The sequence below is a fragment of the Balearica regulorum genome, chromosome 2 (assembly GCF_011004875.1).
Source record: "Balearica regulorum gibbericeps isolate bBalReg1 chromosome 2, bBalReg1.pri, whole genome shotgun sequence".
In the NCBI taxonomy this organism is placed as follows: domain Eukaryota; kingdom Metazoa; phylum Chordata; class Aves; order Gruiformes; family Gruidae; genus Balearica; species Balearica regulorum.
The window spans coordinates 2,238,178-2,254,846 of NC_046185.1; the positions used below are offsets into that span (position 1 = coordinate 2,238,178).

The 16,669-nt window shown below is 45.6% G+C and overlaps 1 protein-coding gene across 1 annotated transcript; it reads left to right on the forward strand.

Annotated features, from left to right (window-relative positions):
* The first annotated feature begins 914 nt into the window (after positions 1-914).
* Positions 915-7,185, forward strand: ARC (activity regulated cytoskeleton associated protein). Its single transcript, XM_010306327.2, has 3 exons — positions 915-4,247; positions 4,837-5,005; positions 5,415-7,185. Exon 1 carries the CDS (start codon positions 1,457-1,459, stop codon positions 2,669-2,671), a length of 1,215 nt encoding a protein of 404 aa, XP_010304629.1. The 5' UTR covers positions 915-1,456; the 3' UTR covers positions 2,672-4,247; positions 4,837-5,005; positions 5,415-7,185.
* Positions 7,186-16,669: the final 9,484 nt, after the last annotated feature.

Sequence of the window (16,669 nt, forward strand, 5' to 3'; positions counted from 1 at the left end):
AACTCTCTAGGATTAGGGAATCCTTTATCTCTGGCTTATATAAGACCCGGGGACTCCTTTTATGGTTGGCTTTTCCTGCTTTGTCAAGAGCAAAGAACAAATGTAGCTTCATCTGCGTTTGTGGGTTGGCTAACTGATTAAGCATCTGATTCAAGCTAAGTACGGAACAGGCTTTTGATGGGCGGATTTAATTTGGTGTAAAAATCAGGATGCCGTCCCCCTCCCTTACCGAATATTCCCAAGATAGCGGTTGGTCTGGTGCAATTAACCAGTGGGGATGACTCCCACCTACCAATGCTTTAGAAAGTCCGGAGTGCTCCAGTTTGTAAAGAAGTGACTCCTTTGAGCATTTCCCCCCTCTCCTTCCCCCCTCCTCTTTTCTTTCTTTCCTTTTCTTTTTTTCTCTCTCTTTTTCTTTTTTTTTTTTTTACCCCCTGCTGATTTACCACCATTTCCAAAGCATTTGCATTAGGAGTGAGCACACTGCGTGTGAGTGTGTGCATGCGCGCATGTGAGGGTGTGCGGGGGGTCCGTGGGTGTCTGTCTTGGTGTGACACACTGAATTCCTCCTCATCTCCCCCTCTGCAAGTCCTGCCAGGGGAAGCATGCTAATGATGACCTTGCTGAGTAAATAGTTGTGGAATGAATAAGTGTTTTTCCTGCAATCTGAAAGGCGGAAGGTGCGATTACTCATCCATCTATCCAACTGTCTCCAGCACCTTTCAAGTGCTTCTCGCGTCGAGTCTGGGGGCGTGAGAGAGGGGGTGGGAAGCGAGGGGAGGCTGCCAAGATCTGGGTTGCCACAGACACCAGCCTCGCTTTTCCTCCAATGAACGCTGCGCTGAGAGTGCGAGAGGAGGCAGGGCAACACCCACATGTTGAGCTGTGTGGGGTATAAGTAGATGGAAGAGCCTGGACTAGTGGCAGTTCAGACAGGGAAGAGAAGCAGCTCTTTGCATCTCTAGTGAAAGCGCTTTTGACTCGTCAAGTTTACCAGAGGAGAAATCACCGGGATTTTTGCAGCAGCTTCCAGCTTCTGTGTGCATCTCTCTGTGTTTTTCTCCAGCGAGGACTCTCTGCCTTTCGAGATTCTCAGCTCCGGACAAGCAGGTAGCGGGCACGCGTGTGGGGCTGGACTTCTTAGTCAACTCCTCTCCTGGTTCCTGGAGGATCCTGGCTCTCTCTGGGACACCCTGAGCACGTGAGACCAGCATTTCCAGCTGGGCACCGGGAGAAATTTGCCTGCAACTCTCTCTGGGATCCACGGGGACCGAACAGCTCGCTCTGCGGTGATATCTGATTTGGTTGTGTTTGTGTTGAAAAGTCCTTTGAGGGGGGTTTAGAAGTCTGCGTGTGTCTTTCGGGAAGTGTTGTGGTGGGGTTTTTGAGAGCCAGCTCTAGCACCAGGGCTTGCAACCCAGTTCTTTCTGTGTTTGGCACTCGCACAGTCGGAGCCATGCAGCTGGATAATGTCACCAATGCGGGCATTCACTCCTTCCAGGGGCACCGTGGAGTTGCCAACAAGCCCAATGTGATCCTTCAGATAGGGAAATGCAGGGCAGAAATGTTGGAGCATGTCAGGAGGACCCACCGGCACCTCCTGTCTGAGGTCTCCAAGCAGGTGGAGCGCGAGCTGAAAGGCTTGCAGAAATCGGTGGGGAAGTTAGAGAATAACTTAGAGGACCATGTCCCAACAGATAACCAAAGATGGAAGAAGTCCATCAAGGCCTGCCTGGCCAGGTGCCAGGAAACCATTGCCCATCTGGAGAGGTGGGTCAAGAGAGAGATGAATGTTTGGAAGGAAGTCTTTTTCCGTCTGGAGAAGTGGGCGGACCGTCTGGAGTCCATGGGAGGCAAATATTGTCCTGGGGACCATGGCAAACAGACTGTGTCCGTTGGGGTGGGAGGCCCAGAAATAAGGCCAAGTGAGGGAGAGATTTATGACTATGCCCTTGATATGAGCCAAATGTATGCGCTGACCCCTCCACCTGGGGAGGTCCCCAGCATCCCCCAGGGCCATGATTCCTACCAATGGGTCTCTGTGTCGGAGGATGCTCCAGCCTCCCCAGTGGAGACTCAGGTCTTTGAGGATCCCCGGGAGTTCTTGAGCCACTTGGAGGAATACTTAAAGCAGGTGGGTGGAACAGAGGAGTACTGGCTGTCTCAGATTCAAAACCACATGAACGGCCCAGCTAAAAAGTGGTGGGAATACAAGCAGGACTCTGTCAAGAACTGGGTCGAGTTCAAGAAGGAGTTCCTGCAGTACAGCGAGGGGACTCTGACTAGGGATGCTATCAAAAGGGAGCTGGATTTGCCTCAGAAAGAGGGGGAGCCCCTGGACCAGTTCCTTTGGCGCAAGAGAGACTTGTATCAGACCCTCTATGTTGATGCTGATGAGGAGGAAATTATCCAGTATGTGGTAGGCACCCTCCAGCCCAAACTGAAGCGTTTCTTGAGTTACCCTTTGCCCAAGACTTTAGAGCAGCTGATCCAAAGAGGGAAGGAAGTCCAAGGCAACATGGACCACTCTGAGGAGCCCAGCCCGCAGAGGACCCCTGAGATTCAGTCAGGAGATTCTGTGGAGAGCATGCCTCCCTCAACCACTGCCAGTCCCGTGCCAAGCAATGGGACTCAACCTGAGCCCCCCAGCCCACCAGCTACTGTCATATGAGCTAGTCCAAGGGAGGCAGCAGTCTGGGTTAAATGAAAGGGAGAAGGGGGCATATTTAGGAAGCTTCTCCTTGGGGAGAGGTTCTGGCTGAGACGAGACATGAGGTGTGCTCAGTCCAACAGCCCATAGCAGAGGAATTAACTTTGCTTGTGGGGGGAGGGAGGCTATGGGGGAGAGGCACCTTAGGATGTGGTTGCCCCCCTCACCTGAGCCGTGCAATACGGTGGTGCTGGAGATACTACTTGCACCACTGTGGGGAACGGACAATTTTATGACATCCCTGACAAGAAACTAGAGACAATTCCCAACTTCAGAGACAGCCGCTGAACACTGGCGGCTTTCAAGGACTTCACAGGAGTACAGCAATTGGCTGAGGGTTCCTACCCATCTGGATCTCTCCTTCTCCTTCTCTCCTCCCTCTTCTGAAGAAGTGTCCCTGTCCTGAGGAGACATCTTTCTTTTGACCCTTGCCCATTTCTGATTTACCACTGGGCTTCTATTCACATGGGAATCTCCAGTTTCAGTTGTTCCAAAGGATTAAATATACATTTTTTTATTTATCTTTTTTTTTAGAAGAAACTCTATGACTTCAGGAACTGAAAACTTTAAGAATCTGGGTTAATTTTAGTGTTTTTCATTTCACTGCACCCAATACCTGCTTTAATGTTTTTCCTCTCAAGAGGCTCTTACTGGTTTACTTCTTGTCTTAGTTTCTGCTTATTCCAATCAAGGCCACTGCAGTGCAGAGGCAAATTTCAGCCTTTGTCTGCACATTATACTGTGCATTCAGCAGGAAACAGAGTTTCAAATTAAATTCTGAACTCATTTATTGAAGGGGGAGTCTGCTTCCTTTCAGAGAAGAGAGGGTGTCAAGGTGTAGAGAGGAGGCAATTTTGAGGGCGTGGGGGGCGGGGGGGAAGGGAAATAAATCCTTATACTTTGAATGAAAGAAACAAACACATCCTAAATCCAGAGCAAAATATCCCCAGAGCAGCAAATCGAGTCCATGCTGATGTGTGGAGACAACAGGAGCTTTTGCCATGTAAAAGCAAAAAGAAGTGAAGAGAGGAGCTGTGTGTCCCAGCACAGTTTCAACCTGTGCATCACAACAAAGAGTTTCTACTCACACAGACAGACTTAAAATGCTCTTGGAAAGCCTGGCACCCCTGTCCTGGAGCACCTGAAGACAGAGCATTGTGTATTCACAAAGAACTTTCTGCAACATCTCCTTGCCATGGATGGAGACGGACTTGGACTTTGTGACATTTTCCATGTTGAGACAGTAATGCTCAGCATTCACCTTGCTTTTGCTACCACCTGATGATAGGACTTTGAGACGAAACTGTTGTAAGACATATTCAGGAAGTTTGGCTCTTCAAACCTTCTTGAGGCTGGACACATCTTGAGTATCATCTGCATTCACCACCAGACCAAATAAGCAACACCTCTGCAAGCGATGCAGCAGGGATGCAGCATCAGGAATGCCCCTGAGATGCTCCTGGCACTACTAGAGCAGTGACATGTGGCACCAGTGGCTTGGAAGGCCTTTGGCATGCCTCCTTCCAAGAGGCTGAAGGTAAGGCAGCTCTCTGGTATTCTCCTGTCTGCACTCTTCAGACCTAAATTAGCCATAGCCTGTCCAGTAGGAACCTTGCACTGGGATTAAAAAAAAAAAAAATTACAAAAAAATCTGTAATGTGACATGAAAAATTGTAAGTGACAGATTAAGGTTGGGAGAAAGAGGGAGAGCCAACTAAAGGTAATAAAGGACAGTGAGTGCGAAAAGTTTCCAAACAGGACAGTATCTTGCACTTTCTAATTAACATGGGGAGGAAATGGGAAGCTTCTTCATTATCCCAGTCCAAGGACCTGCCTCGTGAAGCCCTGGGCTTGAGTCCCTGGCTGTGACAAGCCGTCACAGGTCCATGCACAGCCCAAAGGAGATGCATGTCTGCTCTGCACCCTTGCTAGAAGTGAGTCGGTCTCAGGAAGAGCAGGGGCTCTCCCCTCACTTGTTCAGAATGAGTTAATTTGGCAGTGGCTGTCTCTGCAGAGAGAAGGGAGCATTCCTCACTAATGACCTGGGATGAGTGGTGGGGGAGTGGGTGTCATTGCTGAGGATGAGCTGGCCGTGCATTACAAGCATTTTCTTCTCTTGGTTACAGTGACTCACTCAGATCCTCCTCTGAGAAGGAATCACTTCACAGTGCTCAGGATTCGGAAGGAAAGCCAAAGAGAAAAAGCTTCAAAACCAAGGATTCAACATCAGACCTGCTGTCACAATCCTCAGCCACCGACTGCCGGATCCACTGTCTGAAGGAAAGACTGGCACAGGTAATTAATCACCTCTCATCTTACCCTTGTGGGCCTTTCGTAGCCTCCCCAGTGCCCTGCTCCGAGGTATTGAATAGCCCAGGTGCAAATATCTGTGCTGGTCTTGAGACCTCAGCCCCAATGGTTGCAAGAGGCTGGCAACATCAGATAGGTGCGATTTCAACTTCATGATGTAGGAACCCAGGCACCAGCCCCAATAATTAATACTCTGGGGACAGTGTGCATCACGCCTTGCTTTCTGCTGGACCCTTGGCAAATGCTTAGACACTTATACCTAGTGGGACTTCCAGGCTGCAGAAATCTGGTGTGCACAGCTGAATATAACCCCATCTCCTGAGATATCCCCTGTACTCTCCACTTGGAATATCTAAGCTGAGGTGCTGCATTTTTTTTTTTTTTTCTTTTACAGAGATCCCTGCTGCTGTTGCTGAGTTTCTTTCTCTGTGTCCAAGAGTCCAGCTTTCCCAGGGAAGAAGCGAGTGCTGCAGGAAGACAGAGGGCAAACCATGCACCAAAGAGCCTCCCATGCAGTGCAATTCCATGTTCAAGGTGCTGAGAGACAGAATGAAAGGGGGAGCCACTTCCAACAGGGTGGAGAAAACCTGGTCCAGGTACTCCAAGAACAGAAGAAAGTACTGAGAATGAAAAGAGAAACGAAGAGACAGAACAGAAGAACCAAGTCTGGGATTTGGGGACAGCAAGGATGGTGGGCTTGTACTGACTGTCTGTTGAGACGATACCATACCTCTGCAATCTGGGGCCACTGGGACTCACCTAGAGAAATCTTCACTAGTTTATCAGTTAAAAAAACTTTCCTGATTAACTTTGCCAAATGACTGACCCTACCTAGGCTATGAACCCTCCATGCTGTTAATGCTGTAACTCATTTTTCCTGAGTTGAGGGTAGCTTCATTTCATGCGGGTATCAGTTTTCAAACCTCAAAGGGCTGTGGAGGTTCGGAGAAGCATCCTGCGATCCAGATGCTTGTCTGAACTGCTTGAGCCTGCACAACTGGGCCAGCTGTCTTGCCAGAAAGGAGACTCTTGTGAGACAGCAGGCGCTTCCTGGATCTGCATGGGCCAGAGTTACTGCAAGAACTGGGGTTCTTGTGCTGGCTTTGACGTGACTGTTTCCATCCAGACCCAGGGAGCACAAAAGGTGTGCAAAAGACAACAGCTCGAATGAGTTGAACAAGACAGTTTTGGTTCACATCTCAGCTGAAGAGGTCCAGTTGGTTCCTCTCTCTTCCAGAGCCAACTGTCCGGGGTATGCGTGTGCGTGTGTCACTGCGGGTGTACGTGTGTTGAGCAACCGAATCCACCTAATCAAATCCTGTCGTGTTTTGTTGTGTTTGAATTAAGCCAATGGGACCTAATGTGCATTCCAACAATGCTCAGCAAAAATGTCCAGGACTGGAAAATTATGTAAAACCATATAAAGGCAGACTTCACAGGCATCATCCCAAGGTCAAATGACGTTTGATTTTGAGGTGCTTAATTTCCACAGTCCCTTTCAAGGGACTTGACTGCCTCAATAGACATTTTATTTTTCCATAGACTTTCCTGACTTTTTAATAAATTAGCCTGTCTGTGCTACTTGGTCATTTGGTCCTGAGGTTTATACATTTTCAACTGGCTTTTTGGAGTGTGCAAAACTGAATCTCCTGGACTGATTTTTTTTTTTTCAATTATTGCTCCCAGCAGATTGGAGCTTTACTTGTAGCACCCTGGTTTATATTACCAGCCTCTCCAGGAAGGACTGGTAGTTTATTTTCCTGGGGCAGAGTCACGTGAATGAAGATGTGTGTATGTGTTGTGTCTGTGAAATTTTAGCAGATTTCAACCACTGGATTTTTTTTTTCTTAGGCAATTTTACATTTGACTCTGACAAAACTACTTTAGAGTTTTTATTTTTACTATAGATATTATTAATTCAACCAACCTTGTACAAAAGGCAAACACATTGAAACTCTACAGGTTATAGGGGTTAAAGCCAAAAGGTCTTTGTAAGCCGACATCACTTGCCCTAGATCTGACTGTATCAGGCAGTTTATTCCTCATGTGTCATGTTGGAGTTACAAGATCACACTAAGCCACTAGAACCTGTCAATAGAATAGTGCTACACTCTATTTGCTATTGTAGCAAAGCCTTTTGTAGATTTATACAATAAAACTTTGAAATATCTGCTTCAGTTGTTTTATGCCTTGCTTTCTGCTCTTTCTTTCTTGGTTCATGGGAGACATAAGTATCCACCACTTTCTGAAGATTTGGTCTTGTCACCCATTTGGGCTTTTTTAACTCATGAAATTTTCCTTCTCAATAAAAGCAGATGATTGACACAAAAATGAAATGTACTGGGCTTTTGGAGAAGAGGGGTTGGATATAGAAAACATGGAGGAGTTTTAAGGGGGCTGTTCAGCATCTCAGATTGAGTCAAATGTAGCCCATGAAGCTGGGAGAAACAGTCCTTTGTGAGATTGTGGATTGTGCAGGGCTCTTTTTGGGTACAGCCAAGAAAAAATCTATTGAAACAGAAGGCAATGCTTGAAAGATAATACACATGGAAGAGCTGAAGCAAGTAGAGCAAAGTAAAGAAATCGTTAGGCCTGAATCAGGTCTACTTGATATCCAGAGGGACTTCAGCAGTCAGAAGAGCCGGCACATAGCAGCACAGAGATACAGGAACTACTATCGGGCTGGTGCTTTGCTGTCTGAGCCATTTCCCTAGAGCAGGCTTCTTCTCCATTCCTTGGGTTCATTACCTATAAAACACCTCTGGGTCATTGGGGCTGGAGGAAGGAAACATAGCAGGAGAGGTAACTCAGACCGTTCTAAATTGTAATGAGTATTTTTGCAATAGGTTGGGCCCACAGATCTGACCCCAGAGACCTTCAGTCCATGGGGATAGAGGGCTCTGCTCTGCCTCTGCAAATCCCTCCTCTTCTGAAAAGGTTTTGCACTCAGGTGATTTAACCCCCTTTCCTGCTCTATCCCTGATCTCTCTCCAATGAGGACAGTGTTAGGACTAACAGTCCATGGTAATGCAACTGGTAATGTACCCTGGGGGAGGTCAGCTAGAGAAACAAACGGGCTCATCGCTTTCACAACAGGCACTGAATGTGCATTGTCAAATGCACCTCCCAGATAACCCTTTTGGGCTCAGGTTGGAAAGGCAGAACATGGTCTGATGGCCAAAGATGCCTAGTGGACAGGTGCTAACCCTTGTGTCTTCAGCTCTTTACAAGCTCAGTCAACCACAAACTCTTATCAAGAGAAAAAAACCTTGAATGCAATTTTGGGTCCACAGCTGAACTCTGCTTTTCTGCCCTCGACTATTGTCATCAGTAAAGAGGTGAAAAACAAGCATTGAGGGGACAGACCAGCAAAAGCAGTGCAGCCACTGTCATCCCATCCTGGGACAGTATGGGAGAAACTGCTCAGGAGAGCATGGTTAGACTTTGCATGGTCTATGGACATAGACAAAGGGCTGGGTCTCCTGCAATGACCAACCCAGTGCCTTGCAGAGCAAAAAGAGAGCTGCTCTGCTGGAGCTGCTGAGCTCTTCCAGCAGAGGGGGGCAAAACTCCACTGTACACTGTGGGAATTAAAATTAAAATATGCTGTAAAGAGAAAAATCTGTCCTTGTCATCATCCATCCCCACACGGCCCATTCCCACAGCTTCAGCAATACAAGATCAGTGGTTGCTTCAGTGGACGAGGTCTGAGGGCAAAGAGAGAAGGGGTGACGAGGAGTCAATGAAAAGGGGTGAGGAGGACTGGCGGCCAAGTTATGGTGGAAGAAGATGAACAGGATGGGGATGCCCTGCTGAGGGAGGTGGGAAAGGTAGACAAGGCTGGGAAACACCTGACTGTGCTCGATAAACTCAGAAGGTTTCCAATTTCGTCCCAGAGCCTTCCAGATTTGAATTTAATAATTTTAATTACTTTCTTTCTGACAGTTCCAAATGAAAACCTGTAGAGAGTCACTGGGCATGCACCTTCAATTAATGAAGAAATGCCTTATTAATGCTCCTGGCTCTATCAGGAGGGAGTCACCTGGGATACATATAACCCAGCAATGGATTTACTGCCTCAAAGAGTTTGAACACTGTCCAAAATCAAAGTGGGAACCATCCCTGTGTTTGATGGGACATGATCCAAAATGCAGAGATATTCACAAGCATCCTTCCACTGGTGGAGAAGGCATGTGGGGTCAAGTGCTTATAGAGTTGAGAAAAAGTCATTAATTCATACTTGATTTTTTTTTTTCCCTTCTCTATTTATCGTGGCTATACTGATGAACAACTTAATTTGCTCCTTCAGGACAGCTTAAAGAAAGTGTTAAGATGGACCTTCTCACAGTACTGCATTCATATATGAAATATATGTTTAGGTTTTTTTCTTTTTTCTTTTTTTTTTCTTTCTCTCTCTTTTAATCAAAGTGATTGCACAGGTCAGTCATGTAAATCATATTTATTGACTTTTCAGGCAGGCATGTGTTTGTGCACAGCCTAACTGCTCCCCTGGAGCCACTTTTTCCAGCAAAGCAATGTGTAACTGGGGAGGCTGTGAAACTTTCATTATTGACACAATCAGCTATAATGGATCCACTTATCACATCAATATGATGCTCTGGTGAGGTCTGGGTGCTTACTTTGATCTTTGAGCAGGATGTTATCTTAGACCTATTCCCACAAATGCTAATTCATATGAATTGCAGGCAGGTGACATGCTTTTTACAGCTAATATATAATCATTGAAAATTGAAAGGAGGATTGCTATGTGCAAAATCGGGCTCAATTCAGCAGTTTTAGGTGAAAAAAATGTAGGTGATAATTATCAAAGGGGCAGTCATTTTCATTGCTTTTTAGGCTACACTTAGGAATTTTTATGATCCCTTTTCTGAAAGTTAAACTGATCATGCAGTGTCAGTGGGTTCTTCAGTCTTTCCCTCTTGCGTGTGCATTTACTTCCAACCTGTTAACTTGTATCTTGCAAAACCAGAGACTCCCAAAGTCACTAAAAGCTTATATGTTTCTGATAGGGAGTTGCTGAATAGAGGACAGTTGTTCCATCGTTCTCACGCAGGCACAGACTGAATGTGCTCAGTCAATATTAGATAAAAGAATTGAAACAGAAGCCATAAGTCCCTAGAAAATCAGATTACATTTAGTCCTGAAGCTTACAGACCCACTTGCTGGCATAAAGTGTTTCTTTTCTTTTTTTTTTTTTTTTTTCATTTTATTTTCTAAAGGAATAGAATCTTGACATTTTCAAAATGAATCTTTTTGACTTTTTGGTACTAAAAAGCATCACTTATAAACTGATTTCAACTTGAAAAAACATAAAACATAAAAGAAAAAGAAAAAGAAAGAAAGAAAGAAAGAAAGAAAGAAAGAAAGAAAGAAAGAAAGAAGATTAGGAAACTCAAAAGAGAAATGGAACGAACAGTTTTGGAACTTGGAGGCATGTGCTGATTTGGTGCAAGAAGAAATCTCTCTTTCATTTTTTATTTTATCCATTGAGATATTTGGACAGTTTCTCTTCCGACTTGATTTTGCCACATTTTACCCTCTCCTGATTTGATTGTTCAACTAAAAAATCTCCATTATTTCCCTTGTTGCAAAAAATACACCCCCTGTGCTACTACGCTCCACACTTCCGTGGCTCAGAATTTCTGAGTGTCACTGGAATAGTGTGAATCCTGTCCTAACCCAAAATGAAGTTATTTTTCCAACAGGATCGAGGAACAACCTCTCTTTGTAACCAGGATTACAGAGCTTATGTTACACGCTTGAAAAATTACAAATCCACTCACTGGAGGGCCCAAATTCACTGCCAATTTTGAGACTCGTGGAAGCCAAACTTAAGGTTGTCACCTCAAAGACTGTCCTCAGCTTAGGCAGTGACATCGGTGCAGTACTTGAGGTAGTCTATGCCGACGTTCAGTTGTAGCCTGCCCTGGAATTCAGGGTCCATTTGTGCTTTCTTCATCTCAAAGCAGAAACAAAGAGAACAAGAACAAGGGGAATTGCCAAGAGGCTCTGGATAGTGAAGCTGTGCATGTTGTGCTATAGACTAATGGTGATTGGTGATTGTGGTTTGTATTGTCATCTCCCACCAGCTCAGGATCTCAACATGTCCTATCCACCCCATGCACTCATCTAGCCCTCCATCCAGCTGGCTGTGTTGTGTCCCTGCATCACAACCATGGTTAAGGGGAAGATGACAACAGTGTGAAGGAGTCCTCAGAAGGCAGGCACAGTAAATACCAAGCAAAGCACTTTTTCCCCACCTAGAGTCCCCAATTACCTGTGTCTTGCCCAAAAATTCTCTTTAGAGACTCACCAAGCATTATGGGGATTTTTTCATGCCATATGGAGTAATTGATCCTGGAAACCTGGTGAGGAGAGGGCAATACCAAAGCAGACTTTCTAGATAGTGCAGGGGTTCCTTTAGCAATCTTATGGTTGAGGAAGGCCTGGGAGCGACCTTATGTACCAACCATACCCAGAGCAGGAGAGGAAATCTTGGGGTCATTCTATCCACATTCATGTAGTTAGCTGGCTCCTGGGCTTGCTACAACCTGTAGTGGTCACCCTTCTGCCCTGGTCACCATAGCTTAGGAGACCTCTCAGCAACGTGATGGTACCCAAAAATGTGGAGAAAAACTTACTCACCTGCAGTCAGTACCCCATCCAAAACCACATTTTCCAGATCCGGTCCTGACCTACCATGCTCTCCTAGGAAACCAGAAACAAATTTACCCAAGGACTGCCCTGTGCCTAGGCAGCTTTTGGGTCTAGCATGGTTAAAGTACCCCTATAACAGTGACCAACAGCACCCAAAGGATGTGATGGACACTAGCACATCCATTTGACATGGTAGCTGGCTAAATTTGCCAAGCAAATAACCCTCTTTCTGGTTACAGAGTAAGGTTTGGCTTTGACACAAGCCTGGAGCAAGACCTAACTACTGTATGCCTGTGACTACCTATTTTAAACATGCAGACAACATGTTCTTGTGGTGACGTGAACAACTGATGAGCTGCTGTGCATGTTCAGGCTGAGCTTGGACATTGAGAGACTTCTCCAGCCAGTGAAAGGCCAACAGCTCTTTGTTACAGTCTGCATGTCTTCCAGTCCTAGTGTCACTGGGGACATGTGGGATGTGGTTTCCACCTAACACAGATCATTCTCATTTCATAGATGAGGAAACTGAGGCACATAGCTGAATTATTTGCAAGTGTTATAAGCAGAGAACAGTGTTTCCCAGGATAGCACCTCCATCACTGCTCTGTGCTTTCACTGCTCAGCTATCAGTTTCCTCTACAATCACTATCACCTATTTCTCGTGGCCATTTAAGGTTCCTAAATCTCCTTGCAATCAAGTAGAAATTGGACTTTAATTTACCCTGTGCCAAAGGCCCTCATCTCTGAGTCCTCTACACAGAAGCTTTCAGAAAAGGGAATCCAAGCTGAGTCAAGGCATGGCTGTACAGGAAATTACTTGGAAGACTTTAAGGTCTGTATCTTCAATCTTCCTCAGAATTAAGGTGACCTTAATGCAGTGTGGCTCACTTCCCTTTGGCTTGATCAGACTGGCATGTCTGGAAATGAATTAACGCCTCCTTTGATCCTCATTAGGTTCATACACACCAGCCATTTAGGCCAGCCTATGGTATCCACCATAAAATTCAATGCCATAAGCTTTCCTGCACATCTCTGTAGATGCAAATGTTACTATAGGTCTGGCACCTCTCTACCTCTCAGACCCATCAGGAGGGCATGGTTTCTGAGGCTGGCCATATCTCATAGTCTTGCTCAGGCTGATAGGCACTGTGGCAATTGCAGGCAGCTGCCTCCATCATCATGGACTGGGCTGTGGGTCTTGGCCACAGGCAGTGGCATTCAGGCCATCAATGACAGTCCATTCAGAAGTGATGGTCCCATGGAGAGCTGTAGACATCCCTAGACTATCCTAACAAGCTATAAAATGGAAGCATTTAAATCTCCTTCTGTGGGACAGGAGAGACACTATAAAATCACAGAATCATTTTAGTTGGAAAAGACCCTTCATTCAGATCATCAAGTCCAACTGCTAACCAAGCACTGCCAAATCCACCATTAAACCATGTCCCTAAGCACCACATCTACACATCTTTTAAATACCTCCAGGAATGGTGACTCAAGCACTTCCCTGGGCAGCCTGTTCCAATGCTTGACAAGCCTTTAGGTGAAGAAATTTTTCCTAATATCCAATCTAAACCTCCCCTGGTGCAACTTGAACCCCCTTGTCCTCTTGTCCTATCACTTGTTACTTGGGAGAAGAGACCAACCTCCACCTGGTTACTACCTCCTTTCAGGTAGTTGTAGAGAGCGATCAGGTCTCCCTTCAGCCTCCTTTTCTCCAGGCTAAGCAACCCCAGTTCTCTCAGCTGCTCTGCATAAGACTTGTGCTCTAGACCTTTCACCAGCTTCATTGCCCTTCTCTGGACATGCCCCTATAAAAGTCTTCTTCCTATGTAGATGGTTTCTTCTTCCTTCTCTGTCAAAGAGAGTGCTGAGGGGACTGGAAGGCTGAAAATCTGCACAGAAAGTGCTGGAAAAACAGGCATCCGATCCCAGCCAATATCTTTGCTAAAATCTACTGCCAGCAAATTCTGCTCCCTGACATGATGGCCACTCTCCAGGGAACCATGCTATGATACTAAAAGAGTAGGCACCTTCTATTCTTTTCCTCTGAAAGTCAGACCCACAGGTGGCTCTCCATGACAAGATCATTCAAATCTTCCCAGGTTCTGCTTTGCACAGGGTATCAACTGCATCACAGTCATAAAAATGAAATACAGATTCAACCTTAGATCAGCAAGCACGCACAGACTGACGCAACATTGCATGATGTACGCACAACCCAAGCATCTGGAACTGCAGACAAAGGCCGTGAAAATTCAGGAAATCTTGCTTCCTGTAGGCTTTTCGTACATGAGATATGAACAGCTGGTAAATGTAATTTTTTAGTATATGTCACATAATCTATCAAGATCATGCAAAATCCACATTTTTTGTGACCATTTTCACTATTTTTTGTTGCTTTTACCTTAATCAGACTAAATAAAGAGACTGGGCTTATGACAGTCTAGACGTTACCTCCTGGACCAAGCTGGATGACCCAAGAGGACACCACCAAGGGTCTCTGCAAAACAGGGGGACAATGGTAGAGCTGATTTCTCCTGGAATGACCCACAAGAAAACTGGGACGTTTGTCACCTGCATCAGCAGAAATCACTGTCTGGCAACCCTTCTAGCAAGAGAGTGGAGCTGTGCTGGCTAAAAATATGCAGTGTGAAATAGGGCCTAGAAGCAATAAAAACAAACAAGAAGAGTCTGCTTGGTAATATTATTTTTTACTCATTTTACCCAGTCAGCTCACCCAGAGATGTCTCTTCAGGGACTGGGCATACTTAGTCCTGAATGTCCACAACCAGCATCACACCAGGGTCGTGAGATCAGACATCAGGCCCATTCACCATCCAAGAAAGAAGGGGCTCCACTCAAAGGGCGCAATTCACTGCAAATCATGCAATGTATTTGGGGTACAGAAAAAAAAATCAAATTGTCTGGCCCTTTCCACACTGTCATGGCTTTAGGTGACTGCTTTTTTCTGCTTTTGTGGAAGATCCTTCCAAAACTACTCCCACAGCTCATTCCCTCACAATTCTGATTTTCAGAAGCAATCAAGCAGTTTTGTTTTTCCTTCCTACTCAGTCTCTTCTCTCACAATCAGAGTGCAAACTAGCCATTTATTTGCATTTACCTGGTTGCTGAAATCAAGATGTGATGACAGACTCCAAAGCTGTCAAGCCAGCATCTTTTCCATGGCCTGAGAAAAGCTTGGGGGGGGGGGGGGATAAAAAAGTTTAAAATAAATAAAATAAGGAAACCCTGTAAAGCTCAGCCCCCTGCCGTGAGGGACTTTAATAAACATTCAGAGCTTGTTTCTATGACGCTGAGGCTGTACCTCTTAGAAGGTACAAAGTGTCAATCAGGATTTTCGCTGCTGGAAGCAGGGACCCAAGTCTCTATGGAAACGAGACGGAGGTGACGGTGCCTATGGAAAGGCTTTCTGCATAGATTCCCATCCTGAAAATTTATATTTGCTAAAGATATTAATACCTCTGTCATTCTGGAAAAGATAAAAAATGTTATAACTTCCCTGGACTGCAGACCCTGACATTGTTGTTTCTCCTTCTCTCCCCTCTAGCTTCAGTCAATGAACTAGTTTTACTTATTTACCACCATATTATAAATGATTACATTATTGATGCAGGTGAAAAATCAATGTAATGAGTTTGCCTCCACAGAGGATGTCAGGATATAGCAAGGATTTGCAGCCTTTCAGGATGGATTTAAACAGGGAGGCACAAGCAGAGGGTATGCTTTGGGAACAGGCAAGATCCCCCAGTGCAGCATACATATTTGTGGGGGGACACGATAAAGAAGACTCCTCACTACAAGGAAAATTATATCATGACTGAATCCAGCCCTGACTTCTCTGAAACAAAGCTCCAAATTTGCCTGTTAGGCAAGTGATCTCAGGACCCCCCAGTATCTCATCCTGAGCATCCCCCCGAAGAGCATCCCTCTCACAGTTCCTTTGCTGCTGCTTTGCTTTCCTTGCCGCAAGCCAGCCAGGAAACAAAGCCATCCGAGCTGCTCCGTGGGTGGGTGGTTTCCCTTTCTCTTTTTTCTCTTTTGTTGCTCAGTTGCTTGTTCTTGGGCTAGAGAAAAAGAGAAATTGGTGAGTTATTCAACATCATAAGTGGATCTGAGGAGCTGAAGGGCTGAATTTACCACTGGAAGAAGTTAGTGAGTTGTTCTACGCTTGCCATTGTGGAGTCTGGGATCTGAAACGGAGTCCGGCCATGCATGGGATTGAAAGAGTAGAGATGCATCTTCAAATTAAAAAGTTTTCACTCTGTAACAGCAGTAAATATGTTGGGAGCAGGACTGTGCAGTGCCAAGGGAGCATGAACGGGAGACAGTGAAGAGTCAAGCGTCACACTTAACAAGCTTGCCAGATATAAAAAGCAGTGTGACGTGGCTATGACTAACATACAGTGAAGGTGAAGATGACTGTCCACTAGGACCTTGGCCCTGCTCCTCACAGACTCAGTAAGTCCCTGCCAAAACAGATTGAAAGTGAAGCAGGAGTTGTCACTCCGGGGGCAGTGGTTTAATAAATGTCCCTGCAGGAAATGTTGAGAATGGTGTCGACTATGAATCTTGCTGCTCTTTGGTCCTGAGACACAATGAGTCATAACCCGTCTCCTGCTAAAACCTGGCAAAGACTTTCTTGTAGCTCATCCCATGCTATGAGAAGGGAAGTGGCCACCTACCCATTTGCTGTGTTATCTTCTGCAAGAATGCCAGATGTTTTGCACTAGCATATTCAGTGGCATTGCAGAGGGAATTCTGGGAAACTCTGCTTCACTGGTTGGAGGATCGCACAACCACAGACAGTTGCTGGATCATACTGTCCACCTGCTTCAAGAGAACATTATTTGTTTGCCACACTGCAACTCACAGATCATGTTCTACACCATTTTTAAAGCTCTTGTAGTGGTGGAGATCTCATGCTTTCTCCAATGCATTTGGCTCAGG